The following is a 19920-nucleotide window of genomic DNA, read 5'->3' as shown; positions in this document are numbered from 1 at the left end:
TCAAAGACTTTCAAACTGCATCAATTTTCTTCCCTGACTATTACCTATCATCCTCTTCAATCCACCAAGCAAACAGACCAATTCATACAACCAAGCAAAACAGCTTGAGTCACACAAACTTTCAAACTGCACCGATTTTCTTCCCTGCTATTAGCTATCATTATCTCCAATCCATCAAGCAAATAATAACAGATTAATTCTCAGCACCCTTTTGACAATTTTCAGCAATTTTCTTCCCTGGCTATTATCCAATGAACTTTCCTGATCAACAAGCAAACAATAACAAATTAATTTTCACAACAAATTTTTCTTCCCTGGTTGTTAGACAATAAGCTTTCCTAATCAGTCAGCACACAAACACATTTTATGCCCAACCAGCAAACTCTCCAAACCAATCAACACACAAACACAAATTAATTCACACAACTCATGTTGCAACTTTTTTGTCAAGTTCGATTTACTTCTCAATAAACTAAAGTTAATAACTAAAAAGAGGCTTAGTAAGGATGTCAATTACTTGATAGTTAGTGGAAACATACTACACTCACTACATAAAAAAGGGATTTTAATAAGGGAGAAGTTTTTTCTATTCCAATCGTTAATATTTGTAATTATGGAAGTTATAATAACAGTTGATGATGAGATTTTTTTCATTATCAAAACTTTTTAATGATGAACAATAGACTTTTAACGACCATTTTGTTATTGTTAAAGTCATAAATTCATTTAGTTTTAATGAAAATAAAAATAATTGTTCGCTAAAATTATGAAAAAATACTTATAACAACAAGATATGACCCTCTCATTATTGTTTCTCTCACTAAAATTAATATTTTATATAGTGACTCTTAACAACTTTTGTAGCCATTTGTTCTCTTACATAATGCACATCAATTTCTATATATTTTGTAAGACCTTGTAGGATTGGATTACTAGCCAAAGAACTTGATCCATGATTATCACACTATACAGTTACATTACCAACACAATCAATCTTCAATCCAGACAACAAATGATTTAGTCAGCTTAGTTTCAGTGAAGACTTGGTTAGTGCTCTATACTCAAATTCAGTACTGGAGGAAAGAGCTACTTCTTTTTTGTTTCTTTGAGCTCCATTGCATCGAAATTCCTCTAAAATACACACAATGTCCAGTTATTGATATCTTATCTTCCAAATTTCTAGCCAAATCAACTTCACCATAAGCATCTAGATCGAGTATATTGGTTGGTTTAAACAAAAGACCAAAAAGTATTCCCTAATAATTTGGTTCCAGGATTTTTTTTCCTTTTAACATCTAGTAATTATCACACTATGATTTCTTTCCATACGCATGCTAGAGAAGTGATCACATTCCTTTGGCTTATTAGGGAGATAGCGACAACTAATAAATCACAGGCTCATAAACAATTAATAATTAACTATACTAGACATGCATGTGAATCCTAGTTTGTTTTTCTTTCGATTAGGTGGTACATTCATTAATTGATTAAAAGCTTCTTCTTGCCTCTCGAGTCTTATATAAAGATAATTTTAAATTCATTTCCTTGTCATGAGGGCAACATTGCACAATTAGGGGCGCCATTTGAGCAATTTACTGAGTTTCCTTGCATATATAATAAGCTTCTTCTTGACTCTTTCACATGAAAATCTAACCTTCGATCTGGGAAAAAAAAGAAAAATATGAGGTTCCATAATTTCTTACTAGTTATCTACTTCATTTCGCTAGCCCTAGCTCACATTTCACAAGCACAAAACTCCCACCAAGACTATGTGACCGCACACAACGCAGTTCGTGCTCAAGTAGGGGTCGGTCCGGTTACTTGGAACTACACGGTGGCTGCTTATGCTCAAGATTATGCCAATCAAAGACAAGGAGACTGCAACTTGGATCATTCGATGGGGCCTTACGGTGAGAACTTGGCAGAAGGTTATGGCAATCTTAATGGAGTGGACGCTGTAAAGATGTGGGTTAGCGAGAAGCCTAACTATGATTATGCATCAAATTCTTGCGTTGGCGATGAGTGCTTGCATTACACTCAGGTTGTTTGGCGAAAATCGACTCAGCTTGGTTGTGGGAGGGTGAAATGCCAGAATGGATGGCTGTTTGTCATATGCAGTTATTATCCTGTGGGGAATATTGAAGGTGAACGTCCTTATTGAGGCATATAGAGCAGAAATTTATGTTTATGTGATAAAGTATGTTAAATTAGAATAATTGTTGTTTATGTATGTGTGCGGGGGAGGATCCAAGAGAGATTAATCAACATGGGAAAGGAAAAAAGGGATAATGATATGCTGTTCCTTATTTTATTTTCCTTTGACTTGCAAAAGACAAAATATGAATTTTCTTTTCTTCTTTCAGTCAATTTTTCGGTTGAAGAATAAGACAGCCACCATAACTCACCACTTTTGACTTTTTTACTGCAATTTTTTCCTTCAAGTAATTACTTTTCAACCGCACAATATGGAAGAAAAGAAAGATGAGGCTAAAAAGCATTACTCGTACTTCAAAGTTTGTCCCTGACAAACACTTGACCGTAGTTAATTAATATTATAAATATTTATTTTAAATATATAAATAGATATATATTTAATATATATAATAATTTAATTAAAATTTTTTATTATTAATTTAAAATAAACATAATCTTTTGACGAGAATATTCATCTGTGATCGATCTATCCGCCCGATGTATGTATCTTAAATGCATATTAATTGGATTTGATTATAATAATAAATGCCAATAATTTTTTAAGACACATTGACTTAATCCAGTCATGTCTACTAAATATTGATGACCTGACTCTTGATTACTTGTCCAAATTGGACCAGGCTTTGTGATGTGCTCATCCTATGTATTGTTCAACTAATTAAAATCAACAACGAATTCAACCAATTTTGTTCTTTTAAGTAATCGAAATAATCAACAAGTTACATGCGAATCATTCTAGTCAGCAAGTTAATCCTCAACTTGTTATTTTTTTATAAAATAAAAGTAACATATAATGGTTTTACATTTTTTGTCATACAGAAAAAAGTTATTTATTTGGGAATCATAGGATTTTTTCTCCCGGAATTTTGAATACAGTTCATATAATTAAAATTTTAATTGAGAATAATTAAGACCAAATCTAAATTTCTTATGTACACTATGCTTTTTGTGAATTTTAATTGAACTGAATGACATAATAATTCAACTATTAAAATTAATGGCAAAAACAATCTATCAAAGACGCACAAATATACGTGGTTCGATAATATACCTATCCTTGTATAGTTTATCGTACTTTTATTTATGCTAAAAAAAATGTCTAAAATTATTACATTGTATATATTATGATTTTCTTTATATAATGAAACCCAAAATACAATTTTACTACACTACTTTTAGAATAAATAATTAAAATCTTTAATACGATCTTTCCGTTTTCTATGATACTTAAAACAACTATTACATATTTACAACAATCTTGTTCTTCAATATCGTCAATTGGAACACGTAATTTGTACGATGGAATATCCATTCCACCAATCCTAAAACATTAAGTTGAGACCTTCTGTAATATGAGTTACCATTATCTAACATTGTCAAACTTTAACTAGGTGTTTTTACGATGAAGTTTTACTAAGTGAATGAAATTCAGACTTTTCTCCAAGATTTGTTGGCTGTTTTCTTCTATCTGGTCAGTGTGCATGCACATGTCTTCTATCATACGAAATTTACGGGTCAATTATTCTCAGATGGACCATCTATCCTCTCGAGTTCAGTGTTTCTAATGAAATATCCCTAGATTCATGCTCAATCAGCTCCATTTTCCCAGCTTTGTCCGTTAATTATTGAGCCATCGGCAGAGACCCAATCCAAAAGCGAAAAATCAATTTTCTAGATGCCCCATAACATGTCGACAAGAACGTGAAACATGACAATGTGAGAAAATCGCCTTCCTTTTCTTGACCGCAAATGAAGATATCTTGAATATTAATATTTATCACTACGTAAGTTATGGGCAAATTTCCCGGAATAAGAAATACCCCTGAAGAATTAAAAATATACATACATATTTCTAAAACATATTTAATTTTGAGTTTTTCAAATTCCAAAAGTTTATATTGTCAAAAAAAAATTGTAAAATAACACTAATAAGTGATAAAAGATTATGATATATTATGGTAATATGACAAATAATATAAAAGATAATATGATTTTTAACTCTATCATAGATATTAAAAGATTGTCGAAATAATATTGATTTTATTATATTTTTACTTATTAATTTTTTAGAACAAAGGTACTTTTATTTTCAATTAATATGATCACTAACATGAACAATATTTTAGAAATAATTATACCAAGAACATTTAAGTAAAATAACATCTTAGCAAATTTTTATTATATTTAACGAAACATAATAGTTACTTATATCTTCCAATTTTTATCAAAAGTAATAATACTTTATACTCAATAATCTTTTAAATAATATGTATTTTATATAGACTTGACAAGTTGTGTCATCGGATTGTATTCATATCTTGTCATTTCGGGTTTCATGTTGAAGATCCTAAACCCTAACTCGATCTGAAATAGAATCGTATCAAAATTTTTTAATCCTAAATTGAGCTAAAATATTTTCTAGTTGACCTAACCTGACTGAAATTAACCCAAACTGTGTAACATATAAAATCATATCAAAACATAATATGTAACAACATAATTTGTTACAAACAACAAACTTTGTCAAATTTTAAAGAATAACATGATTTATTACAAAATAATACACACAAAAATATTTTGACACCATACAACATTTCGTCAAAATAAAATCGTTCTATTTTAAATTAATAATAATCATTTATTTATTGTCTCTTTATATAATAATCAATAACCAACAAGATTCATAACTATTTTTCAAATATTTAAAAAATTCAATTTCCAATTCTATCATAAATATTATAATAATTAATAAGTAAATGAATATAACATATCAAACATAGTAAGTTTAAATCAATTATACTTATTATACATCAATAGAAAAAAAAAAAAAACCAGAAATAGTTTTTCACAAACTTGCCAAAAAAAGTTACTAAATTAAAATGAATGTCTTTGAGTGATGTAAACTTGATGTTTGATGATGCAATATCAATTTTCTAGTTGATTCGAATTAGAGAATAAGGATTTTGTATATTAAAACTTTTTTGATCAAATGAAGAAAATTAAAGATATTGAAGATTTTTTATTATTATGATATTTTACAGTATTTTATTTAAAATTTTGGATTGGCTTAGTGTCAATCTTTAACTTGATTCGATCTTTTGGGGATAAATCATAATTTGATCTAAACTATTTTTCATATCGAAAATTATAATTTTAACACGATATTTTATGTCATATTACATCAAATTAACTAATCTTATTAAATTTTGCCAAATCGTTTTTATAGCAATCTTTTATTATGCCTAATAAAACATTACCCTGTTCAATCCACTTAGAAAGGAAAAGTCTAAAGGAAAAGTCTACTGATGGCTAAAGAAGTCCGTCGTTTCTATCTTGAATTGCCTCATCAAATGAAATTGACGGGTCCAAGATGATAAAAGCCAAAAGACTATTTAAAATTTAATGATAAAATAATAATTTTATTTTTATTAATAATTAAAAAATTTAACAAAAATTAATTTATATATAAATGTTTAAATTTTTAATCTTTTATAAATATATATTTATGTTTACGTTAAAATTTGGATGAAAAATAGTCTTTTGGCCAAATGATAAATTTTGGAGGTGAAAGACTAGTCAGCTGACGAAAGCCTCCCATGTGGATCATATTTATAGTCATAAAATAAAGAATCCTACGGTTAACTTTCTTTACGTTAAAATTTGGATGAAAAATAGTCTTTTGGCCAAATGATAAATTTTGGAGGTGAAAGACTAGTCAGCTGACGAAGGTGAAAGACTAGTCAGCTGACGAAAGCCTCCCATGTGGATCATATTTATAGTCATAAAATAAAGAATCCTACGGTTAACTTTCTCCTTAACATGGCCCTCTCTTGCATGTATCACACACATGGATATTTCTATGTTTTTTTATTATACTGTTTCACTTGATTAAGGCTAAGGAAATAAATCCAACATTTTTCCACGCCTTCTCCCTATATATACCCCCCTAATCCTCTCTTTTTGTTCATCAATCACACAACCTTTTTCTTTGCATTACAAATTACTCGCAAAACATAATGGTTTCATTTAATATTTCACTCTCTCTTTTGTGTCTCGTTGGGTTAGCTCTCTTCTTCCCCTCCTATGCACAAAACTCCGCGCAGGACTACGTCAATGCTCACAATTCAGCTCGTGCAGCAGTTGGTGTTGGGCCTGTGACATGGGACAACACAGTGGCTGCCTTCGCCCAAAACTATGCCAATCAACGTATCGGAGATTGCGCCCTCGTCCATTCCGGTGGCGGTGGGAAATATGGCGAGAACCTTGCATGGAGCAGCGCTGACCTTTCGGGAACGGATGCAGTGAAGATGTGGGTCGATGAGAAGGCCGATTATGACTACAACACTAATAGTTGTGCCCCAGGCAAGGCTTGTGGCCACTACACTCAGGTGGTGTGGCGCAACTCCGTTCGCATTGGCTGCGCCAAGGTGAGGTGCAACAACGGTGGAACCTTCATCGGCTGCAACTATGATCCCCCCGGCAATTACGTCGGCCAGAAACCTTACTAATTATCTAGTTCGATCTCATTTATCACTAAATGAGAGATGATTGCATTTTCAATTAATAAAGCTCTGAAATGGCGACCTAATGTTTACTTCATGAATAAATTACTGTTTATCTATATGTCGTTATATTAATAAACATTATATGTCTTCTCAGTCTCAACCATAGTCCTTAATATCCAACAATATGATATGATATAAATGAAAAATAATACATATTATAAAGTGCATTAAATTAATCTGATATAATCAATATATCATACGACACTATATATATTTCAGATATAAATCAATTCATATTTTTAGATAAAATAATAATATAGCAATAATAAATATGAGAAATATTAAATTTTCAATAATATTTGTGATATTTTTATAAAATAATAATATATCATATGATACAATTACATAATACAAAAAATTAAATTTTGGATACATAATATAATATGTAATTATATTAGCATGATCCAGTGCCTGGAAATTCAATAATAATAAAGGTTAAATTTGATGGTATTGAACAAGAAGCCACGGTAGTTTCTTGACTTGGACTTGTATAAATGACTAAGCTTCCTTTTAATTTTATAAATGGATGACCGATTACTTTTTAATCTGAGGTCGTAAAGAAAAGTCTTTCTCCTACAAGAATTCAAACGTTCTCACCAGGGTACAGTGTGGTGTCATGAAGCCTCCATTGAAGGAAAGAAGCAGAAATTTCAGAATATCAGGGCTGAGGTGTTTTTTCAGAAGCTATAATTAATATGCAACAATACTATATATATAATTTTATATATACATAACGATGTATCATTATATGATTATGTATTATTTTATCTTTATTTTTTAACTGTCTAATCATATAATAATATATCATTATTTTTATATATAACACTATTTAATTAATAATAAGACTTCATGCATGATTAACATTATATGCATAGTCAATTGAGTACAACTCCCGTCTAATTACGATTTGTGTTTCCTCTTTACTTCCAGAATTATTACATCAAATACATAATAATAATCATAATACTTATGTAAATCTTAAGCAATCAAAAAAAAATTACGGAGTTTGTTTCCTTTTTATATGTTACAGGATCTAATATATCTACTGATGCCGTTAAAAACCGGAAAAGATTGGCAGTTAGACTGGTTCATTTAGTATCTGTTAAGCTTAACGGTTAAAATTGGATTGAAATTATTCCATGATTTTAATCGTTCTAACCTCTGGTTGGACCGAAAATTTTGCGTCGGTTTACGGACAAAGTCCGATCAAAAGCCAGTTGAATGAACAGTGCAAACAAATTAATGTAATTAAAATTAAGACAACATGGGTTAAATGGCACTGTTCCAAATGAAATATAAAAATTCGAAAAGTCGGACTTCTTATCCCTAATTCATGAATCAAAAGAAGTCCTAGCGTAACAAACACTCTGGCTCTAACTCAATGCAAATTTATAAATTTTCAATCTTCACGCCTTCTTCCTTCTTTGACTAATCAACTCTTGTGAGTTCTAATTCTAAATTCCAATGGTGACGACTAATGACGATAATGGTGAGACACGGCTCTTTGTTACAATGAAGCCAAGACTTCGCCTAACAATGACAGTGAGACGTGCAGCACCTTCGGTGGCTTCGATTGATTTTAGGTGTTGATTCTAACGACTCTGACGAGGCTGTCCATCGTCAACTACCGGGTTTCTCATAATTTAGTCGTTCCATATTTTATTATGTTATTACGTCAAAAATTGTAAACTCCTACCTCGGGCATTCTGTTTCTACTCTGGGCCTCGCAGTTTAAACAATTAAAATGAAATGAAATTTATGACGGACCTAGTTTCTTCACTAACCATCAGATTTTATTATTCAACTAACGTGTTATCTACCTACAAGGCTTATAATTTGCCAAAAGAAGTTGAACCCAAATCACAAATATGAACAAATCATAGCAATTAAAAGCAAACTTCTCATATGATCAAATATATAGATTGAAGAAACAGCCACTAATAACGTAATATTTCATTTATTCATTTGTTAATTTTCTTCGTCTACGAGACTTTTTAATTTATTGAAATTTAGAGAAATGTATTAAAGACATCACAGGCTGATGAACACCTGCCCGTGCCCGAGCTGCATTGTGAGCATGGACGTAGTCTAGTAAGGAGTCTTGTGCATTGGAGGACAGGAGCAGAGCTACCCTAAGAGGCAGGAAAGTGTTAATGAAATCTTGCACAGCTACATATAATTAATTAATTTAGTTTCTAAAGATTTTTTATGCACAAAAAATATTTAGGTGAATGAAAAGTGTTCGATGATTGATGGGTGTAAACCTCAAGGTGAACCTCACGTTAAAGTTTAACAAACCAATAATTTACTACTTCATATTATGTTAGTGAACCTCAAGGTGAAAGTTAAATACGAAGTATTATTTCCATCCGCTGGCCGTAAGCGGTAGTTTATCAAGCAGATCTACCCTAATTGTCGCTATAGCTTGGGACCACAGTGCAGCCCGGGCACGGACAGTATCAATCAGTCTGTGACTTGCGACCACAATGTCAGCTGCATATTGGCACGAGCCTGCGGACAATTTTTTTTAGATCGGCAAGTCTGTTCGAATTAGTTATACTGATAAACTTCAAAACACAGTCATCAAATACATTTTTGCCATACTAAATAAGTTAGGATTTCGGCCGGCTGACTGTTACTAGAAGGGAAGTGCATTGCCACAGCACAGCAAACACAGACCCAGCCCAAGTGCCACAACATGTTTCCAGGGTCAGCCTCTATCCGGCAAGTCCAACCCATATTTCCAACAGCATAGCTAGCCCATGTTCAAGAAACAAGGCAGATTTTTACTGGGAAAATTCTATATGGAGCTGGCTCCTTAATATTTGGGTGTGCAATCTAAAAAATTCAAGACGTGGGATATTTATCTTGTTCTTGTCCAGTACACAACTCTACTTATTTAGGATATTTCTTAGGGGCAATCATGAAATTTCTTAGTTAAATATTTCTTTGGTTTATGTTTATATAAAACACCAATTGTACAACATTTGGGGATGATGTAAATTAATGATAATTTGTGGTAAAAATCTTATAAAATAATAATCAATCAATATTTAAAAAAAAAATTTGGGTCAACATTAATATTTAACATAGTCAAAAATTATGAATTAATAAAAATAAAAATTACAAAAACATTAATTAATTTTAATAATATCATTTGTGTGACTTCTGATTTATGGATATATAATAATTAAGAATATAATTGCTCGTTACATTAATTTTAATTGATAATTATACAAAAAAAGTTATTACTTTATAATGTTGGAATATCCTTATTTTTCTGTCATAATTTATAAATTATTAGATAACATATTTAATGAATATAAAATAAATAAATATATTTTTCTCTGTTACATTGTATAATGTAAAATCTAATGGCAAAGTTGTTGAATCAATGATAAATCAAATTAGAGCAATTAATTAGACATATTATCATTTATATTTCATCATCTTTATCATGTTTACAAACATACTATCATATATGTAAACAAATAGGATTAAGACATAAAAAAATGATATTCAAACTATACGAAAAATTCAATGTTTAATGTTAAAATCATGTGCTGGATATGAAAATGCGATAACCCAATTTTTTAATAACCAACCTAAAATCCTGAAAATCCTTTTTTTTTTTTTTTTGCTATATAGGGTTCGGAAATGAATTTCCTACAGTTCAATGATAAAAAGACAGGAAAATAAAAATAATCAGCAGGGTTGAAAGTATTCGCTACCCAACGCTTATTAGCATTGACAGTTTTCTTTGCAGCACCAAGAAATTGATCTACAGTAGGCGATGACATGCACAGTCTTTCGGTGCCCATCTTCATCCGTAGAGCATTCAATTCTGGTCGAAACAGTAGAATACGCCCATCTTCTGTCCTGTGCACCTTCATACCTTCTAATACTCCCTGAATATAACACCAGTTATTAGGTTATCACTATTTTTGTCACATTAGTACATTAAGGCTAGCATTTTCCATTATTACTAATGATAAGTTACCTGGGAATAGTTTAAAATTCCTGATGAAGGGCTCATCTCCATGTTTCCTAATGGAGTGAGGGTTCCTGGGGAGAAGTTGTCTTCTTTAGAGCATTTCGTAATGTACATGTAATCGGTTGGAGTTAGATCAAATCTGAGCTCATCCCAGTTGACATTGGCATATACCCCGTTAACATGACTCTGAAAATTTTGAAACTGTTGTTTTTAACATTTTTATTTCGATCCTCAGGTAGATAAACATTATGGTAATATATGTTTTATGTTTAAATTATCAGTATTATAGCTCAACTGCAATCAGAGAATGTAATGAGAATTAATATGAACAACAGAGATTATGATTCATTCTATGGTTCAGTTAACTTTAACCACTACAGGTTTAGAAAATTTGACGGTCAAATAATTCAATTGATTTTTCTAAGAGTGATTGGGTCAATCAAGATAATGAAGCAAGCTAAAAAAGGAATCAAAAGTTTTCTGTATATCAGCTCATATTCAATATACCATGCAATGGTGCTATGGGATAAATCCAACCCCAGAGAAAATTTCATTCATAAGTTAAGAATGTTAGTAATGAACCTTCACTAGAAGAACCCTGAAAAGAGTCTACTGAGTCAGCTACCGGCTATAGTGAATAGTGTTAATTTTCTGCTCTACAGATAGCTTTTTTTTTCTGGTAATATCAAGTCAATACTGTAATTGTATTCTTGAAAAAACCCAGCTATCTGGTGTGGGAATGTTGTTCATTAATATTTATACTTGTGATATTACATTAACTCACAAGATAATCTTTAAAAAATAATAATAATAACGAACAGTAGAATGCAAATTGTCGAGGGGGGCGTAGAGGGGGGAATGACATTTAGCCCACAAATATTGAATTACATAGCCTTTTATTTAATGTTTTCCTATGCACATTTTCTAAGTTCATTTAATGCATTAACCATTTTCCAATCCATATTTAAGTCTTCATTTTTCACGTGTTGGCAATCTTTACACATGAAAAGTCACCTGACAACAGGGTTAACTTTCTCTTTAACACGGCACTCTCTTGCGTGTATTATATACAGGGATATTTTTATGTTTTTTTTCTACTATTTCACTTGATTAAGGTTAAGTAAATAAATCCAACATTTTTCCACGCCTTCTCCCTATAGATACCCCACTAATCCTCTCATTTTGTTCATCAATCACACAACATTTTTCTTTGCATTACAAATTACTCAGCAAAACATAATGGTTTCATTTAATATTTCACTCTCTCTTTTGTTTCTCGTAGGGTTGCTCTCTTCTTCCCCTCCTATGCACAAAACTCCGCGCAGGACTACGTCAATGCTCACAATTCAGCTCGTGCAGCAGTTGGTGTTGGGCCTGTGACATGGGACAACACAGTGGCTGCCTTCGCGCAAAACTATGCCAATCAACGTATCGGAGATTGCGCCCTCGTCCATTCCGGTGGCGATGGGAAATACGGTGAGAACCTTGCATGGAGCAGTGGTGACCTTTCAGGAACGGATGCAGTAAAGATGTGGGTCGATGAGAAGGCCGATTATGACTACAACACTAATAGTTGTGCCGCAGGCAAGGTTTGTGGCCACTACACTTAGGTGGTGTGGCGCGACTCCGTTAGCATTGGCTGCGCCAAGGTGAGGTGCAACAACGGTGGAACCTTCATCAGCTGCAACTATGCTCCCCCCGGCAATTACGTCGGCCAGAAACCTTACTAATTATCTAGTTCGATCTCATTTATCACTAAATGAGAGATGATTGAATGTTCAATTAATAAAGCTCTGAAATAGCGAAATAATGTTTAATTTATGAATAAATTACTACTTATTCATATGTCATTAAATTAATAAACATTATTAATCCTTTTAATATCAACCATAGTTATTACCTGCTGGCTCCTAGTCATTGGGAAAATTCTATATGATGCTGGCTCCTAGATATTTGAGTGTGCAATCTAAAAAATTCAGGACGTGGGATATTTATCTTGTCCGGTGCGCAACTCTACATATTAAAGATATTTTAGGGGCAATCATGAAATTTCATAGTTAAATATTTATTTGGTTTATGTTTAGGCCAAAGGACTATTTCCCACCCAAGGTATGCTACAATCCCAAGTTTCCCCATTTTAACTTTGATAATCTCAAACACCCACCTATGAACAGTTAAAATTAACGGAATCTTAACTTCTTAAAATTTTATCTCTTTTTGCCCCCTAAACTTTAAAAACTAAAAGTTCCCCCCAGCCTAAGTTTTAAAAAATGATAGTTTCACTCTAAGGTTTCGTTTTGAAATCTCTGACGTCATCTCCGACTTCATTGCTCCTATTTGGACACCCGATCGATGTCGGAGAAGCGGTGGAAGACGAAGCTCTTCGTCCTTCCAGACGAAGACGAAGTTGTCGTCTGCATCTGGGAAGACGATCTTCCCAGACGAACTTCGTCTGGGAGGATGAAGAGTTTCGTCTTCTCCGACGAAGCTCTTCGTCTTCCACCACTTCTCCAACACCGATCGGGTATCCAAATAGGAGGAGAGAGACCGCCGGAGCGAGAGAATGCTTCGGGAGGTAGAGGCCACTGGCAATGAAGCCGGAAATGACGTGGGGGATTTCAAAACGAAACCCTAAGGTGAAACGACCATTTTTTAAAACTTAGATTGAGGGAAACTTTTAGTTTTTTTAGTTTAGGGGGGCAAAAAGATATTATATTTTAGTTTATTTTTAATATTATAGAGAAAATGATGATTTTACCCTTACTACCGTTAATTTTAACTGCTCATAGATGGGTGTTTGGGATTATCAAAGTTAAAGAGGGGAATCTTGTGATTGTAGCATACTTTGGGTGGGAAATAGTCCTTTGGCCTTATGTTTATATAAAACACCGATTGTACAACATTTGGGGATGATGTAAAATAATGATAATTAGTGATAAAAATCTAATAAAATAATAATCAATCAGTATTTTAAAAGAAATTTTAGGTCAACATTAATATTTAATATAGTGAAAAATTATGAATTAATAAAAATAAAAATTATAAAAGAATTAATTAATTTTAATAGTATCATTTTTGTGACTTCTGATTTATGGATATATAATAATCAAAAGTATAATTGCTCGTTACATTAATTTTAATTGATAATTATACAAAAAAAGTTATTTTATTTTGATGTTAGAATATCCTCATTTTTTTGTCACAATTTATAAATTATTAGATAACATATTTAATGAATATAAAATAAATAAATATATTTTTCTCCGTTGTATTTTATAGTGGAAAATCTAATGATAAAATTGTTAAATCGATGATAAATCATTCAATTTTACCATTTGATGAAAGATTATTTCATATTATATTTATCATATAATAAATTTAAAAGCACAAAATAGAAGAGTTTAGCAAAAAATCAAATAAGAGCAATTAATTAGACATATCATCACTTATATTTTATCATATTTATCACATTTACAAACATACTATCATATATATATATATATATATATATATATATATATATATATATATATATATATATATATATATATATATATATATATATATATATATATATATATATATATATATAAACAAATAAGATTAAGGCATAAAAAAAATATTAAAACTATATGAAAAATTCAACATTTAACGTTAAAATCATGTGTTGGATACGAAAATGTAATAACCCTATTTTTTAATAGCCAACCTAAGATCTAAAAATCTTTTTTTTTAACTATATATTGTTCAAAAATTGTTAATGGTCCAATAAATCATGTGATGGACACTCAAATATAAATGACCCTATTATGTGAACGAAGGATTAAGTGATTCTAGAATTCAAGATACAAATTCAAATAATCAAAGATATATTTTAAGACTTTAATAATTTAAATGTTGAATATGAATTGACAAACATAGATAGATATTAATACAATAATACTTCTTGATCAAGATTTGTCAATCAGTTTGACGCAGTCTAACATGACTCACTGTTATGTCTGCTGATGATAGATAGAAGAAAGTCATGACCTCTAGGTGTCTTGACGCAGCCCACCTATCCTAGACAAGAGAATCAACTGTTTTGAAAAATTAATTTCAATCTAGGGAATTTGACAAAACTTTTTCTATATATTTTTTAACATATATAAAATTAATATAGAATCTAAAATCAGAAAAATATTTATAATCTGAAAAAAGGGGATGGGGAACTTCCAGATTTTGTGTAAAAATTATCTTTTTAAATTTATCTTACTTTATTCTAAAATTGTATTTCCAACTTTTTCTCTTTTTTAAAACAATTTTGTTTCTCTTCTATATCAATAAAAATTGCTTTAGTTGGAAGGATGGATATATAAGAGGCTTTAACTGACCAGTTGAAAATAATAATTAAAAAATCCTTTACAATATGATTATTTTAGACGAACTTACAACATAAGAAACAATAACAAGAAAAGGTATAACATAAGGCGAAAATTGAAAAGGCAAACCAATGAATCCTCCTAATAGGCCAATCAAAGAGCAATGATAAGTGTATAGACAAATGGATACATACAAAATGTTATATGAATAAGTGTTATTTTATCGATCATTCACAATTACACATCATATCCATAGCTTTACTGTGAATCAAAATCAATATTTGGGGAGGGAGCATTCCTTGGGAAGATTGTTTTGAAATCTCTGGTTGTCTTGGCAATAGTCATAAATCATGTGGTACTTCCTCACCCATTTCAACCATCGTTTTTGGTCACGATCCAGACTGCTATATCGCTCTTTGTTCCACCAACTCTCTGAGCTATCAGCCCTGCAAAACCTCGGATTACCATTCCAAACGCAGGCGTCAATCTTGTAGCTTCTGAACGAAGCTATGAACGGTGCTTTCGACCAATCGGTTTTGTCCCTGCCGCCGCGTGTCGCCCAGCTGTCTCCATTCCAGAGGCTGGCCTTTATGCTCATTGGTTGCCATCTGGGATATGCCACTCCTTTGTCAGCATGGTTTCTGTACGTTCTTATGGGTATAAAATCCACCATGAAACTGTAAAAACACAGAATTTCTGGGGATTATTAATCAGTTGAAATGTTATTTTTAATGGGTGTTTGTTTAACACTATGGCTTACACAATTTGGTGAAGATTCCATAGCACAGAATAATTATGAAAGTCGACGGTTGGATCAAACCACAGATAAATTCTCTCTTCACGGTCGTCAAAGCCATCGGCAAAAACATTAGTTTGAAGAATGTAAGGTTGGCCAGTCACATTTCCGAGGAATTCAATGTCCAATTCGTCTCTATTTGGTTGATCCGACGCCAACTGCATGCATTGCATATTCAATCCCACAACAAAATGAAAAAGGAAAAATATATTAATATAGTTAATTTCACTATATGTAGCTATAAACTAACGAGTTAATTCACCTACATAAAAGGCTAGAACTGTGCCAGCAGAATCTCCTGGAACTAGCTTGATTTCCATATCGATTTGCCCAAATAAGAACATTTGGTTTGATGCAAAAGCAGCCCCTTTCAAAACAAAACGACAATAATATTAAGAAAAGTAGAGATCTTTCAATGTTCATTAATTAGTGAGCAATAAATTACATGACGCACCAGATTCGTTGTCCAGCTTCAAGCTTCTCAACTTGCCATCTGCAGAAGTATTTACATGGCTAGGGGACCAGGAAACAAAGAAGTCCTTGTTAAAATCTCCGGTGGAAACAACGGAAGCTGTTGAAAATTGAATCGCACATCGATTGAGAAACCAGATGAATGCGACGAATTTGAAGTAACTTAACATGATTTTTGTGAAGTAATCTATGTTAATTAAGAGACTTGGGAGACAGCTAGTGAGGTTAAAAAGATGGGAAAGAGATAGAGATGGTATATATAGGTATTGCATGGGAAATTAAAGAAAAGAATTATGAATAGAAGCGAAGTTTGTTTAAGCAAGAATATCTTTAGAAGCAAGCAAAGAAATGTGAAGCTGTTAGAGAGCATCTTATCATTATTATCGGTGGAGAGGGTCTCCAAAATGAATTACTTACATATTCATAGAGAAAAGAAAAATATGAAATACATGACATGAATTCATTCATTGCTTTATTTCTGTTGTGATCATGAGTCATGACTATTCTTATGTTTGTTTAAAATATATGACTAGTTATATCATTGGGAATTCACTGACTTTGGTTTATTTTCAATTGATGCTTTATGATTGAATAATTATATTCGAAGCTTTGGGAATACCCTTAGGCTTTCTGATGTTTTTGTACAAGAGGGAGCCTAGCTTTTTGTCTGTGTGGTTAGCAGAAGGTTTATGCTTTCTTTTCCTTATCGATATTGCCCTTTTCTTTTCACGATAACTTGGTCTTTCAATTTATTCTTTACCTCACCCTTTTTCTAAAGCTGTGTCAACAAGCATGCATTGTAGATTATGCCCATAATTTTACCTGTCTATATTTCTATTATATTGTAAACTAAAGTTCATAATAACTCAAAATGTTACTATAAACTTTAGCGGAAAGGGATCAAAGTTTGATAGTCAAATTATATATCTTATCATATATCGAAAACCTAACTTTTTGTATTATATATCAAGTATTATATCATATTGTATAATACAGTTTTTAAAAAATAAAATAATAATAAAAAATTTACTTAACATGTTTTCATTTTAAAAAATATCATAAACACCTTTAAAAATTTAAAATTTATCATATATACACCTATTATATCATATATTTTTTTAAAAGTATATCGATCTATATCAATAATATGTATCGTATCATATGATACGTTCACTATATTGTATTAATTCGATATATCTTATTATATTTATCTTATGATATATGTATCATTTTTTATCAATATCGTATTATAAAATACTGATAATTATGGGTCGAATAGTATAAAATTATGGGATGACAATAATAATACAATTTCAACTAAAGAAAACCTGAAATGATACAAGATTAAAGTGGCAAAAGTCATGAGATAAATCATGACTAAGATTACATGAGGGTTGAGCATCTTTGAAAGCAAGGTGAACCAAAGAAGGGAATTAACGTTTACAATAAGATTTGTACTAATTAATTTCCACATTTAAAACATCATTAATGTAGTTGCTTTTAGGTGGTAGAAGGATAAAATTAGTTCACTGTAACTTCAATCCAACTTCAAATCATTATCGAAAAGATTATTAATTAGAAATTAGATGAGAGTCTTGAGAGTTGAGAACCTTTTCTTTGAAGTGAAATAAACAAACACAGCCCTTACATTAGGTGTAGAAATAAAGAATTTGATCAATCTAATTGAATAGTCTAAGGTATTGTATTGTATGTCCGATAATCACCATTGAAGCTTCTTGATCATTAAAAACGAAATACCATACACAAATAGGGTTGCAAAGGAGCGGAGTGGGTTAAGTAATATTTGATTTAAATTCAGTCTTTACATATATATATATATATATATATATATATATATATATATATATATATATATAGGGCTCAATCTCTTCAAGATAGTAGAATCTTGGTTCAAGTTCAAAACAAAAATGGTTTACCATTAGAGCTGCAAAGGAGTGGAGTGAGTTGAGTCGTATTTGGTTTGAGTTCAGATCGAATACATACATAAATAGAGAGAGGAGGAGAGAGAACGTGAACTCATTGAGTTAGTAGAATCTCGGTTGGAGCTTGAGACAAAAATAGTTTATCAGAGTTCGACTCTAAAAATCTACATTTAAACCCTATAATTTATATATTTATCAATTATTTTAATATTTAAAATAAAAAAATAAAATTTTAAGAGGATAAATTTATAATTTAAAATTTTTAGTTTCTTATTGTTTCGGAAAAGATTTTTACTAATATAATATCTTAAAGTTTGACTCATTTGCAATTTTAAGTGTCAAATATAAAACTATAATAATACTATGTACATCTAATTTTAAGTATTTTATTAGATACTTAAATAATATATTCTATTATAATTAAATAATTTTAAATTAAAGATAAAATAATATTTAAATTAAACTTTTAAATATCTAATTAACTATTTATATATAATGTTTCACATAAAACTTAACATACTGTGCATACTTCCGGGGGAAGGATTTTTACTAATATAAAATGGCTCATTATTTAAATGGGTGGGTCGTAGACACCAAGGTAGTGTACTGATTACAAATTTAATATTTGGTTTGAGAAATCTGTGAACCATTTCTTGTCCTCAAATATGCTCATGTCATTTACTCAAATTTTTACATTGCTTTCTTTCTTTCTGTAGGCAGATAACATTAAATCTAGAAATTAGTAATAAATCATTGGATTAGCACTTAGAAATCTCAAAATCTACTGTAATAATTAATCAACCTCCCGGCATGGTAAGGAAGAAAATCCCTTCAAATACTATATTATGAGTCTTGAATTTCACGGGAGGAAATAGTGCTTGGACACTTTTTGGTGTTAGAATCGCATACCTTTAAGTATGGGATTATTGGTTGGTTATAATGTTGGGACTCCCTTTGATTGCAAGCTAATTTGAAAATTGAGTTTTATTCATTAGATTTGTAACAGTTGGTATCAAAGACGATTACCAAGTTCTTGTAACTAATAGGATAACTTTAAAAAAATTATTACCTATAAATGAATAAGATTCATAAAATCTCCTAATTATAATGAATATCAATAGACCCTTGTGATGAACAGAATGATCTAAGGAGAGTGATTTTTCATGGATGAATGAAATCCATGAAATCATTAAACTAAGTAAAAGAAGTAGTTATATTCATTCTTAAACCATCTTTCTTACAAAATAGTGTCAAGGGTGACTCTTAATTTTACTTAACGAAGATGGGATAGGTGAGTTTTACCTCTACCTGGTGGGGTTTGTAAAATTTGAGATGGGGCTTGCAACCACAAAAGTTGAAACCGTGATGATAAAATTAGAATCATTTTAAGAAGAGTGCCACCCAAAAACAAAGGACCCATCATCTCGGGCTGTCTGCTTGGCACCATGCAACCTCACCAGTTTAATATAGATAGAGAAATCTGTGTGTGTGTGTGTATTAATATTGTCTTTATAAGCTTAAAATCCCACCTACACTTCTAACACTATACAGTGCAGAATGTTCTGGCTCTGGCCTC

The 19920-nt window shown here is 31.1% G+C and overlaps 3 protein-coding genes and 1 pseudogene across 3 annotated transcripts; 3 read left to right on the top strand and 1 right to left on the bottom strand.

Moving 5' to 3' along the window:
- Nucleotides 1-1541: 1541 nt before the first annotated feature.
- LOC123213172 (basic form of pathogenesis-related protein 1-like) lies at nt 1542-2309 on the top strand. The gene has a single exon (XM_044632550.1). The coding sequence runs from the start codon at nt 1682-1684 to the stop codon at nt 2159-2161; it is 480 nt and encodes a 159-aa protein (XP_044488485.1). The 5' UTR covers nt 1542-1681; the 3' UTR covers nt 2162-2309.
- Nucleotides 2310-6165: 3856 nt separating this feature from the next.
- On the top strand, nt 6166-6879 carry LOC123213192 (pathogenesis-related protein PR-1 type-like). The gene has a single exon (XM_044632574.1). It carries the CDS (start codon nt 6231-6233, stop codon nt 6720-6722), a length of 492 nt encoding a protein of 163 aa, XP_044488509.1. The 5' UTR covers nt 6166-6230; the 3' UTR covers nt 6723-6879.
- A 5118-nt stretch (nt 6880-11997) lies between these two features.
- On the top strand, nt 11998-12654 carry LOC123214730 (annotated as a pseudogene).
- A 2588-nt stretch (nt 12655-15242) lies between these two features.
- Nucleotides 15243-16614, bottom strand: LOC123215042 (probable xyloglucan endotransglucosylase/hydrolase protein 10). Its single transcript, XM_044635083.1, has 4 exons — nt 16385-16614; nt 16197-16297; nt 15895-16088; nt 15243-15811 (listed from the first exon to the last, which is right to left on the bottom strand). The coding sequence occupies exons 1-4, from the start codon at nt 16569-16571 to the stop codon at nt 15409-15411; spliced, it is 885 nt and encodes a 294-aa protein (XP_044491018.1). The 5' UTR covers nt 16572-16614; the 3' UTR covers nt 15243-15408.
- Between the last annotated feature and the right edge of the window lie 3306 nt (nt 16615-19920).

The sequence above is a fragment of the Mangifera indica genome, chromosome 4 (assembly GCF_011075055.1).
Source record: "Mangifera indica cultivar Alphonso chromosome 4, CATAS_Mindica_2.1, whole genome shotgun sequence".
Lineage (NCBI taxonomy): Eukaryota > Viridiplantae > Streptophyta > Magnoliopsida > Sapindales > Anacardiaceae > Mangifera > Mangifera indica.
This window is presented reverse-complemented; position numbering and strand designations above follow the sequence as displayed.

Excerpts from the sequence above, each read along its gene's own strand:
- LOC123215042 (XM_044635083.1), bottom strand. The coding sequence starts at position 16,571 with ATGTTAAGTTACTTCAAATTCGTCGCATTCATCTGGTTTCTCAATCGA. Across the intron at positions 16,298-16,384 it reads GAAGCTGGACAACGAATCTG|GGGCTGCTTTTGCATCAAAC; the intron begins GTGCGTCATGTA and ends TTGTTTTGAAAG. Across the intron at positions 16,089-16,196 it reads GCACAGTTCTAGCCTTTTAT|TTGGCGTCGGATCAACCAAA; the intron begins GTAGGTGAATTA and ends CAATGCATGCAG.
- LOC123213172 (XM_044632550.1), top strand. The coding sequence starts at position 1,682 with ATGAGGTTCCATAATTTCTTACTAGTTATCTACTTCATTTCGCTAGCC.
- LOC123213192 (XM_044632574.1), top strand. The coding sequence starts at position 6,231 with ATGGTTTCATTTAATATTTCACTCTCTCTTTTGTGTCTCGTTGGGTTA.